Source organism: Cetorhinus maximus, chromosome 13, assembly GCF_964194155.1.
Source record: "Cetorhinus maximus chromosome 13, sCetMax3.hap1.1, whole genome shotgun sequence".
Taxonomy (NCBI): domain Eukaryota; kingdom Metazoa; phylum Chordata; class Chondrichthyes; order Lamniformes; family Cetorhinidae; genus Cetorhinus; species Cetorhinus maximus.
Genome location: NC_135891.1, coordinates 30922636 through 30935274, shown reverse-complemented (window position 1 = coordinate 30935274; position 12639 = coordinate 30922636). Strand labels below are relative to the sequence as shown.

Genomic DNA, 12639 nt, shown 5'->3' with positions numbered 1-12639 from the left:
AATGGTAGAACCCTGGGAAGTACCGAGGATCAGAGGGGCCTTGGTGTGTATGTTCACCGGTTCCTTAAGGTACGGGACAGGTAGATAAGGTGGTTAAGGCGGCATATGGGATACTTGCTTTTATTAGCTGAGGCATAGAATATAAGAGCAGGGAGGTTCTGCTGGAGCTGTATAAAATGCTGGTTAGGCCATAGCTAGAGTATTGCGTGCATTTCTGGAATCTGCATTATAGGATGTGATTGCACTAGAGAGAGTGCAGAGATTTACCAGGATGTTGCCTAGGCTGGAAAGTTTTATTTATGAGGAGAGATTGGATAGGCTGGGGTTATTTTCCCTGGAGCAGAGGAGATTGAGGGAGGACATGATTGAGGTGTATAAAATTGAGGGGCATAGATAGGGTAGACAGGAAAGAACTTTTCCCCTTGGTGGAGGGATCAATAACCAGGGGGCTTGGATTTAAGGCAAGGGACAGGAGGTTTAAGAGGGGATGTGAGGAAGAATATTTTCACCCAGAGGGTGGTGGGAATCTGGAACTTGCTGCCTGAAAGGGTGGTAGAGGCAGAAACCCTCCGAACATTTAAGAAGTATTTGGATGTGCACTGCGATGCCATGGCATATAAGGCTATGGGCCTAGTGTTGAAAAATGGGTTTAGAAAAGTTAGTTACTTGTTCGACCGGCGCAGACTCGATGGGCCGAAAGGCCTTTTTCTGTGCTGTAGACATCTATGACTCTATTAACTTACCTGATTAGACTGGCTACTTAGGTATGGTTCAAAATCATTGTCGTGCACTGTATCCTTTTGATGCAGCGAACCATTTTGCACTGCAAAAATAAAACACCCTATTAAACGACACAATCTCCGCAACTTTTAAAAATTACAATTACTAAAAAAAAACCTACAAATGTTGGAAATCTGAAGCAAAAGCGCAAAATTCTACAAACATAGAGCGTAGTCGACATCTGCAAGGAGAAAGAAGTTAACCTATCGGGTTGCCAACGTATTTCCAAACACTGTTTTCAGAAGTTCTAACTTGTTAAATTTAAACACTCCGGAGATGACTATTTACTAAATAGGGGGAAGAAAAGAACTGGCAATGATAAAAAAAAAATGGGTGAACGTAAATTAAGCCTCACAATTGCTATTCTGGACAAAAGGAGAGAAGAGCCAGGGGAAACATATGACGTCTCCTTAGTACAAGTCATCCTTAAGCGGGAGGAGGCCGATCCCACGATCCGAGGGGAAACTTGGCCTTAACTCCCAACTTTTACCGAGTATTTCCGCCACATTTACTCTCAAACGTTGCCGCCGACCCAAGATCGCCAAGAGACGACGCGGCGGCGGCGGTGGCGTTGGGGGGGGGGGGGGGAGTTGGGGGAAGGAAAGAGAGGCGGATTACTCCTGACTGGCACCCAGCAAATAAAATAAAAGCCACTTATGGCAACTTTCCACGTTATTTAAGGCATCTGCAGCAGCCCAGGCCTCCAGGCCAGCACCTTACCTTTATTCTCTTGTCCCTTCGCTCTCTGTTTCAGGGCCACCCCACCAGACGGACACACAGCAACAGCGAATGGCAAGTAAAGAGAGAGGGGGAAAAATAAGTGTTAATGTGGATTTGCAGGAATGAACCACGGCCTCAGTAAATAGAAGAACAAACCACCCCCCCCCCCCGCCCGTGGTCCCACAAACCCACCCCGAGCGGGAGGTGAAGTAGGGGTGGCGGGGGGGGGAGAAACAACAAAGACTCGGCCGCCTCCCGGCCTTGCCTACCTGAGGGTCAACGCTTGTCGCAGACATACTTCATTAATCGCCACTTGCACCCGACTCGGCTGCAGACTCGGATTCGGAAGGGGGCTGTCGGGGTGCTGGGCTCGGGGGCGGGTTAAGTAGCTCAGAGGCCGCGCTTTCCCCCCCCACCCCCCGCCCCTTCAACTTGGCTCCTTCGCTCCGATTTCTCAGGCGTTTAACCCAATGGCGACCATACTCAGGATCCGATGACGTAGCACGCACTCGGCGCAGTGACGTCGAGGAGGTGGAGAAGGAGGGGAGGGGGAGGGGGGATCCGCCACAAGTGATGACGTAATGCCTAGGTCCCGCCGAGGTAGTTAAATGGCGGCGATTTGTGTCTGGAGTCTGGCCTCTAGTTAGCACTGCTCAGTGTCATCCTGGGGGACTGCAGGGTTGAGAATGTGTTTAATTACACCGAGTTCTGGCTCAAGTTTTAATTGTGAGTTGCGTGCAAAGTTAATGTTAAGAAGGCTTTAACTAGGGACAAAGGAGGAGGAGATGCTGCAGTGGCAGAACTTTCAAGACTCGCTGTTGTTTGATGAGAATATTTTACCTAGTAATGCATACAGTATCGTGGATCCCGTTATAACCGTGTGAAACCTGGGCCTAGAGCTCGAATTGCTCCAAATAGGCACTTTTTGAGGCCAACTGGAGCTTTGTTATTGGGACAGAATTTGTGGGATGGCCTTGCCCAAAATTCTCGATCTCCTCATCCTCCTGGACCACCTGTTCTTCCCCATCCTCCTGCTCAGTGTCTGCTTCAGCGCCCTGTGGTTAGGTGCCTTGGATTAGAATAGAATAGTACATTCGTTCATTACTTTTAAATTACTTGAATTATACTTATACTTTCATAAGTTGCCTTTCCAGTCTGCAATGTGATTAAGGATTATGTCAGAATTTATTCTATATTTATATTGAGCAGATTTAAATAATTTCCATTTATAAGGCACGTTTAACATCCTCAAGACATCTTGAGCCACTTCACAACCAATGAGGTACTTTTGAAGTGTAGTCATGTTTGCAATGTAAGAACATGCAGCTGTCGATTTGTCCATAACAAGGCCCCACAAACAACTGGTCATTTATTTCATTGCTAAGATGTTTTTGAATGACATTGAGAGATTTGCTGAGGACACTGGAATAATCCTCTTCTCTTTGTTGAATAGTATCAGGGATTTCTTTTTTTTACATCTGAGAGGGCAGGTGGAGTCTCAGTCAACATCTCATTTGAAAGGGGGTATCTCTAGCAATACAGTATTCCCTCAGTACTGCAATGAAATGTCAGTCAAGGTAACGTGCTCAAGTAACTGAAGTGGGGTTTGAACCCACAATTTCTTGACTAAGGCAAGAGTGCTATCATTGAGACAAGACTGACACCTTAACCAAATTTAGGAAACAACTAATGAATTTGTAATAACTATTATGTTGTAGAAATTTTATTATCCCTTTGAAAAACAAACTGCTGGAACCAATATGACAAACTTCTTTTATAGATAACATTTAAATATGCAGTTATTGTATTGTCTAGTGAATATGAGACCTGATTAGTGTACCTTGTCTTTCTGTGAAGCCTTCACTCTGCTCAACTCAGCCCCACTAAAAGGATTACTCTCTGTTCACCTTTGGTGATTAAAATTTCATAATGGCCTCATTTAAAAAGTAATGGTGTGCCATATATCTAATGTAAAAGCCAAATACTGCAGATCTGGAAATCTGAAATAAAAATGCTAGAAATGTTCAGCAAGTCTGACAGCATCTGTGGAGAGAGCAACAGAATTAGCATTTCAGGTCAATGAACTTAGTTCTGACGAAAAGTCATCCATCTACCTGAAATGATAACTGTTTTTCCCTCTGCAGATGCCGCCAGACCTGCTGAGCATTTTCTGTTTTTTAAGTCTTATCGCTAACTAAGCCAATTACCAGTCTGTATCTAGTTGAAATGTGTTGCTCTCTGACTCATCTTTTTTTGCTAAACTTCACAACAAATATAACGATATAGGCTGGGACAATGATGTAGGTGCCCTTTTAAACTCTTTAGCTATTATTGCTTAAATGAAAGTACAGCTATTGGACCAAAATAAATAACTTTCATTTTTGTCACTCTGATTAAAAAAATATTTCTAGGGAGTTAAATCTCTAACATTTCCTTTAACGCTCAGATGGTAACCAGTGAAACTTCAGTTGTAGTTATTTGTACTGATACATTTTCGTTGCCTAATCAGAAAGGTGTAAGGAACAAGAGCAAGGAGGAAAATAAATGGTGAAATGAAAGAAAAACAAAATAGGCTGTTTAGGTCTCCAGGCATCTATGTTACAAGCACCACTTTTCTAATCCAAGTTTACTTATGAATTAAAAACAGAAAATGCTGGAAAAACTCAGCAGGTCTGACAGCATCTGTGGAGAGAAAAACAGAGCCGACACCTCGAGTCCACATGACCCAAGGGTGGGCTGTCGGACCTGCTGAGTTTTTGCAGCATTTTCTGTTTTTCTTTGAGATTTCCAGCATCCACAGGATTTTGCTTTTACTTATGAATTGTCTTGCCCACCCCACCCTCCATCATTGGTGAAAGAGCCTTCAGCTGCTTAACTGTAGGCCAGTGAGCAAAAGGGGTGATGGGTGAAGGGACTTGTTGAGAGTAAGAATACAAGCAGCAGAGTTTTGGATGAGCTTAAGTTTATAAAGAGTGGAAGATGAGGAACTAGCCAGTATGTTGGAATAGTCAAGTCTAGAGGAGACAAAAGCATGGGATGATGGTTTCTGTAGCAGATGAACTGAGGCAAGATGGAGTTCAGCGATGTTATGCAGGTGGAAATAGGTGGTCTTAGTGATGCAGCAGAATGTGGTCATCTCAGAATCAAATATGATACCAAGGTTTGTAACAGTCTAGTTCAGCCTCAGATAGTGAGAGGGCTACAGAATTGAGTTTGTGGCAGGGACCAAAAGCAGTCTTTCTAATATTTAGTTGGAAGTGGAGGCACATTCACATCTGCTGAGTTGCTAAACCTAAACTTATATGCCATACTTAAGATTTTTCATTGGCGTTTCTTCATAGAAGGCAACCCCTACATCAACTTTTTGACAAAGGCCACAACCCCAAACAGTATTTGGCCTGAGAACCACTCTCAAGAATGCTCCAACCTCGTACACTGTAGGCTAATATGAGGGTGGATCTGTGACTACAGTTTCCCATTTGGTGAGTTTCTAATTTTAAACGTACCACCTTGGGAAGTTGCTGAGTGAAGGAAAGCATTTTGCAACAGGAAGGATCAGGGAAAAAACCTTATAGGACCAATAATTCCCTTAAAGCTACAAAAAAATGTTTATTATTTGTCATAATAGAAGAGATCCCCAGGAGATAAAGGAAATTAGCGTCTAATTAAGATTTCACATAAACAAGAAACACTGATCACCTGCTCAGGGAGATTGGAGGAGCTTCTTACCCATGGTTTACCTTAGGCATTTTTTTCTCCAAGTGTTTTATTAAGTTTTCAATAGCTGACAAAATTTGTAAAAGAACAGAATGTAGAAAGCAAAATATGAGGAGCCATGGGGGAACAATTTGTTACCGTCGCGCTGCCTCTGGCAGCTTTCCTCTTTGACATCATTGAAGAATGCCACACAGTAGCAGCCCACAGTGCAGTCTGCCCTGGTGAATTGTGTAATTCTATGTTGCACTCGCAAACAAATTTCTGCCCCTATATCTGATTTATCTTAATGACTTGGATTCAGAAGCTCAATGCAAACTGGTAGGATTTGAAACTGATACTGAACTGAGGTGGAGAGGGTGACATTGCTGAATTATAGCATTTTGCAGCACAGAAACACATATTTGTCCCATCAAATCTTCGCCATTATTTTGGTTCACACCTGTTATAGTCCACTGTCCTTGTTAACTTCCCTTACCCATTAATATTTGTCTTTGGCAAGCCACTAATTCCCTTTTTAAAAATGCATTTTCTTTCAGCAAGAATTCCTGGTAGAGAAGTTAACATTTTAATTTCCCTCTCTCTAAAAGTGCTTTCAACCTCCCCCTTAATTCTTATGATTATCATAAATTTGTGTCCTGTTGTTCCTGTCCCACTAATCATTGGAAACAATCTGTCGCTGCGCACTTATCATAGCCCTTCATAATCTTTAAGTCTCTAACAGGTTACTACTTAACCTTCTCAGCTCCAGTGAACATAGCCCTAACTTTCTTGTCTCTCATCCAAATTATAACTCCTCAACTGTTGAATTCGAAAAGACAACTGAGCAACTACGAAATGGATTAAATAAAAAATGAACTGAGCAATGGTAGATGAATTGTAATACAAATATAGGAGAAAAACATTGCACATATGAGGATAAATGTATGACAGTACTCTATGGTATTGAAATTGAAAAGATATTGGGGAGTTGGAGTCGGCGCTTAACACTTTCACTTAGTTCAACTTCAGATGAGCAATCAAAAAATCAATTAGAATGATGAATAAAACAGCCAAAACAGTGGTGTACAAATAAGAAGAAAGTCATGCTGAAATTGATCATATTTGACCATGTTAATATTGTTTCCACTTTTTTATTATCTCTTGGGACGTGGGCAGTGCGGACAAGGCCTTACATTATTTTCTCATTCCAAGTTTGACAACTATGGGGGAGGTCTACTTATCAAACTGCAGCAGTCCTTGTAGTGATAGTGTTCTCATGATGGTTTGATCATTGCGACACAAGGAGAAAGTCAAGCCCTGAACCTGGTTGAAAGAAGGATCATTTGACTGATATCTAATGTGAGAAGGTTGCGATATGCTGGAAGACTGGAAACCTTGGACTATTTGTTTTCAAAGCAGCCAATGGACAAGGAATCTCATAGAGGAACATATAAGATTATAAGCCATGTAGAAAAGGTATTTCTGAAAAACAACTTCAATTCAATCATGAGAGTACCACAAAAGGGCTTCGATTGAAACCAGCCAAAAGGCAAATTTGGGATTTATGTCAGGAAGTTGTCCACAAAAGTATTCGGCACATAGAATGAACTTCTGGGTCAGGGGCTGGAGATAAAAACAGTAGAATATTGAAAAAAAATAATTGGGGGCAGTGATGAGCTATAGAGTATTTCTAGACAGATAGATGAACTCTGGATGAAGACTGAAAAGCCTTACTTTATCACACCTTACTATACCCCACCTATTGGTGTTGCCCATGATCCTTTTTAAATACTGCTTATATTCCTTTTTAATCTTTTCTCAGCTTGAGAATAAAGCAATAATTTTTTTTTAAACTGCATGTAAGCAGAGCCATAAATTAGATTCTCCTCATTATCTTCAGTGCAAAAGACAAGGCTGAAACATTTGTAACCATGTACAGCCAGAAGTGTCAAGTGGTTGATCTATCTTGACCTTCTGAGGTCCCAAGCATCACAGATGCAAGTCTTCAGCCAATTTTATTCACTCCACTTGATATGAAGGAACGGCTAAAAGCACTAGATATTGCAAAGGCTATGGGCCCTGGCAATATCCCGGCATGTGTATCAAAGACTTGTGCTCCAGAATTAGCAGGGATCTTAACAAGCTGTGCCAGTACAGCTACAACACTGGCATCTACCCAACAATATGGAAAATTATCCACAAAAAGGAGAACAAATCCAATCCAGCTAATTACTGTCCCTTCAGTCTACTCTCAATCGTAAGCAAAGTGGAGGTGTTGTCAATGGTACTCTCAAGCAACACTTTACTCAGTTCCTGACCTCATTACATTCTTTGTCCAAACATGGACAAAAGAGCTAAGCTCAAGAGGTGAGGTAGAGTGACTGCTCTTGGCAACAAGGAAATATTTGACTGAGCATGGCATCAAGAAGCTTGAGCAAAATTGAAGTCAGTGGGAATCAGAGGGAAAACTGTCCTTGGAGTCATTCCTATCACAAAGGGAGATGGTTATGGTTGTTAGTGGTCAATCATCTCAGGCCCAGGACATCGCTGCAATTGTTCCTCAGAGTAGTAAGCTAGGCCCAACCATCTTTTATCTGCATTATCAATAATCTTCCCTCCATTATAAGGTCAGAAGTGGAGATGTTCGTGGATGCTTGCAAGACTTCAGTATCATTTGTAACTCCTCAGATACTGACAGTCCTTGTCCACATACAGCAATACCTGGATAACATTCAGGTTTGGGCTGATAAGTGGCAAGTAACATTCGTGTCACAAAAGTGCCAGGCATTGACCATCTCCAGCAAGAGAGAATCTAATCATCTCACCTTAACATTCAACAGCATTACCATCACTTATTTCCCCACTATAAACATCCTGGGGGTTACCATTGACCAGAAACTGAATTGAACCAGCCATATAAATACTGCTTTAAATGTTCATTCCCCCTCCACCATCGACGCACAGTGACAGAAGTGTCAGCAATCTACAAGATGCACTGCAGCAACTCACCAAGGCTCCTTCAACAGCAGCTTCCAAACTCATGACTTCAATCTAAGAGGTCTAGGGCAGCAGATGCATGGGAACACCGCCACCTGCAAGCTCCTCTCCAAGCCACACATCTTGAATTGGAACTATATTGCCCTTCCTTCACTGTCACTAGGTTGAATTTCCTGGCACCCCATCTAACAGCACTGTGGTTGCACCTAACCACGTGGACTTCAGCAGTTCAAGAAGGTGGCTCACTACCACCTTCTCAAGCGCAGTTAGGGATGGGCAACAAATGCTTGCCTTGCCAGTGATGCCAACGTGGTTGATCAATGCAATAGTCTGTCTCACAGTCTGCTTGCCTCCTGCAAAAATTCTTGCAGATTAAAAAATACAGATAAGCAAGAATGCTGACAATGAAAATATTAGCAATTAAGACTTAATTTAGGCATGAATTATAGTGCTGAAGAAGCACAAAAACACTGAAATGAACACCCAATGAATCAACTTGTACAACTAAGATTTGTGATTTCTATTGCTTCCATCAGTGCTACCCCTATGGCTCAAGCTGTGATGGAGGCAGGCTGCTCATTCCCCTGCTCTGAGACATGAGATGCCCATGGAGGTTGTTCTCTCAGTTTTGGAGCCCATGATGGTCCCATCAAAGATTGTCGCACCTGCACTTTTGAAGGGACACACTTGGTCATCAGTACAAGAGGCACTATGTGTGGCACTGTCTAATGGTGGAAGCCATGTGCCCTTTCTCCATCTTCCCCCTCTGGTCCTGCCTTTTTCCTGCTAGCAAAGACTGGACAAGTACGACTGTCTGTCAGTGAAGCATTAAGCCACCAAGATACTCTGTTATCCAAAGTGACAACCAGAGTGTGCAGTCTTTTGTTTTTGTTCTTGTATCCCTCTCCACAGATGCTGTCAGACCTGCTGAGTTTTTTCAGGTATTTTTGTTTTTGTGCAGTCTATTGGTCTGCATGTGTGTGATGACCTGCTGTGTGTGATGTTCCATGCAGGTAGCCACTCTTTCCATTGAGGTGGTCATCAGTGCAATTGCTTGTGACGTAATTGCACTCATGCTAGAGATGGACTCCTCCAGTCTCTCTCCAAAGGTGCACATTGCCTCTGGAAATGCTGACAGAAGGACACACATTTCCTGTTGCTGCTCCATAAGTTCCGTCTAAGTGGATTCCCCCTGAGGCTCAGCATCACTGTCCAGCTGAGCAAAGCTTGGATTGCCCTGTGCCCTCTGACTGGGCCTCTCCACTGCTGTCCCTGTCTCCAGCACCTGGTCTTGCGACATGACTGAATTTTTTGAGGAAGCAACAAGGAGGGTTGATGGAGGTAGCATATTTAATGTAGTCTACATAGATTTTAGCAAGATTTTGGCAGGTCAGATGATCGGTCAGAATATAAAGAACGGCAGAGAATGTCCAAAAGGTCAATCTGGAGAAAAATTGGAGTATGAGAGGAAGCTAGCTAGAAATGTAAAGATGGATAACAAGAGTTTCTACAGATATTTAAACAAGGAAGAGTAGGTCAAGTGACTGTTGGTCCTCTAGAGAGTGAGAATGAGAAGTTACTAGTAGATAATAAGGAAATGGCAGATGAAATGAACAAATATTTTGCTTCTGGTTTCAATATAGAGGATATTTTAAAAATTCCAGTAATAGCTGTAAGTGAGGAGATAGAGGGGAGAGAGGAACTTAGTCAAATTACAATCACTAGGGAAGCAGTACTGAGCAAACTGATGGGACTGCGGGCTGCCAAGTCTCTGGGTCCAGATCGGCTTCATACTAGGGTCTTAAAAGAGGTAGCTAATGAGGTTGTAGATGCGTTGGTGTTAATTTGCAAAATTCCCTAGATTCTGGAAAGGTTCCATCAGACTGGAAAGTAACAAGTATAACCCCTCTATACAAGAAGGGAGGGAGGCAGAAAACAGGAAAACACTGGCCAGTTAGCTTGATGTCTGTCTTGGGGAAGGAGTTAAAGTCGACCATTAAAGAAATTACAACAGGGCACTTAGAAAAACACAAAGCAATTGGGAAGAGTCAACATGGTTTTGTGAAAGGGAAATCATGTTTAACCAATTTATTATAGTTCTTTGAGGGAGAAACATGTGCTGTCGATAAAGGGGAGCCTGTCGACGTACTGTACTTGGATTTCCAGAAGGCATTTGATAAGGTGCCACATCAAAGGTTACTGCGGAAAATTAAAGCTCATGGTGTAGGGGGTAACATATTAGCCTGGATAGAGAACGCTGGAAAAACTCAGCAGGTCTAACAGCATCTGTGGAGAGAAAAACAGAGTTAACTTTTCAAATCTGTATGACTCATACTCATCGAATCATACCTTACAAACAATGTCCCAGACATCACCATCCCTGGATATGTCCTGTCCATCAGCAGGACAGACCCACCAGAAGTGGTGACAGCATTTAGTATACAGTTGGGAAGGAGTTGCCCTGGGAGTCCTCAACATCGACTCTAGACCCATAAAGTCTCAAGGCATCAGGTCAAACATGGGCAAGGAAACTTCCTGATGATTACTACCTACTGCTCCCCTCCCCTGCCCCCCCACTGATGAATCAGTACTTCTCCATGTTGAAAGCCAATTGGAAGAAGTACTGAGGGCGGAAAGGGCACAGAATGTACTCTGGGTGGGGGACTTCAATATCCATCACCAAGAGTGGCTCGGTAGCCCCACTACTGCTGGCTGAGGACTGGTACTGCAGCAGGTGGTGAAAGGAATCAACAAGAAGGAAAAACTTACTTGATCTTTGCTCACCAATCTACCTGTTGCAGATGCATCTATTTGTCCATGACAATATTGGTAGGATTGACCACCGCATGGTCCTTTTAGAGACAAAATCCTGTCTTCACAATGAGGATACCCTCCATCATGTGTGGCACTGCAGCTTCGGTAAATGGGATAGATTTCGAACAGATCTTGCAATTCAAAACTGGGCATCCATGAGGCCCCGTGGACCATCAGCAGCAGCAAATTCCCCACTGTACCATTACCATCAATCCAGGGGATCAACCCTGGTTCAATGAAGAGTGCAGGAGGACAGATCAGGAGCAACACCAGGCATAAATGAGCTGTCAACCTAGTGAAGCTACAACACACGACTACTTGCATGGTAAATACCAGAAGCAGCATTTGATAGAGCTAAGCGATCCCACAACAAACGGATCAGATCGAAGCACTGCAGTCCTGCCACATCCAGTCGTGAATGGCGGTGACTTCCAAACAACTAACAGGAGGAGGAAGCTCCACAAATGTCCCCATCCTCAATGATGAAGATCCCAGCACATCAGTACAAAAGGCAAGGCTGACACATTTGCAACCGTCTTCAACCAGAAGTGCTGAGTGGGTGATGCACCTCGGCCTCCTCCTGAGGTCCCCAGTGTCACAGATGCCAGTCTTCAGCCAATTCGATTCACTCCACATGATTTATACAGATATGGCTGAAGTTACTGGAAACTGCAAGATCAATGGGCAATAGCAACATTTCGACAATAGTCCTGAAAACTTGTGTTCCAGTACTGGGTGCATCCCTAGCCAAGCTGTTCCAGTGCAGCTACAACACTGGCATCTACCCAACAATGTAGAAAATCGCCCAAGTATGTCCTGTCCACAAAAAGCAGGACAAACCCAATCTGGCCAATTACCACCCCATCAGTCTAATCTCAATCATTGACAAAGTGATAGAAGGAGTTGTCGACAATGTTATCAAGCGGCAATTACTCAGCAATAACCTGCTTATTAACGCTCAGTTTGAGTTCCGCCAGGGCCACTCAGCTCCTGACCTTATTACAGCTTTTGGCCAAACATAGACAAAGGAGCTGAACTCGAGAGTTGAGGTGAGAGTGACTGCACTTGACATTGAGGCAGTATTTCACTATGGCATCAAGGAGCCCTAGCAAAATTGAACTGAAAAAATCTTTGACAGCATGTCCCTTTTTTTCAGCAATACTCAAGTTCTGCCCTACCAAGTGACTAAAACTGAAGTCAATGGGAATCAGGTGGAAAACTCCCCACTGGTTGGATAGCCCAGGACATCGCTGCAGTTGTACCTCAGGGTATTTCCTAGGCCCAACCAACTTCAGCAGCTTTATCAATGATTTCTCCATCATAAGGTCAGGGTGGGGATATTCACTGATAATTGCACAATGTTCAGAACTGTTAGCAACTCCTGGAATACTGAAACAGGCCGTGTCCATGTGCAGCAAGACCTGGATAACATTCAGGCTTGGACTGATAAATAGCAAGTAACATTCGAGCCACACAAGTGCCAGGCAATGAGCATCTCCAACAAGAGAGAATCTAACCATCTCCCCTTGACATTCAATGGCATTACCATCGCTGAGTCCCGCACTACCAACATCCTGGGGGTTATTATTGACCAGAAACAGAACTGGACTAGCCATTTAAACACTGTAGCTA

The 12639-nt window shown here is 43.3% G+C and overlaps 1 protein-coding gene across 3 annotated transcripts in view; it reads right to left on the bottom strand.

The window, feature by feature from the left end:
• Positions 1 to 1992, bottom strand: part of LOC144688521 (YTH domain-containing family protein 1-like) — a 32528-nt gene extending 30536 nt beyond the window's left edge. For 2 of the 3 annotated variants that reach the window (XR_013578427.1, XM_078555203.1), the window contains exons 1-3: positions 1770 to 1935; positions 1501 to 1525; positions 744 to 823 (exon numbers count right to left, since the gene is read on the bottom strand). Coding sequence is in view for 2 of the 3 variants with exons in the window: in XM_078555203.1 (XP_078411329.1) it covers positions 744 to 823; positions 1501 to 1525; positions 1770 to 1796 (132 nt within the window). In the remaining variant the exon portion in view is untranslated. Of the gene's footprint in view, positions 1 to 743; positions 824 to 1500; positions 1526 to 1769 lie in introns of all 3 variants that reach the window. The other variant, XM_078555202.1, reaches the window with a different exon arrangement.
• Positions 1993 to 12639: the final 10647 nt, after the last annotated feature.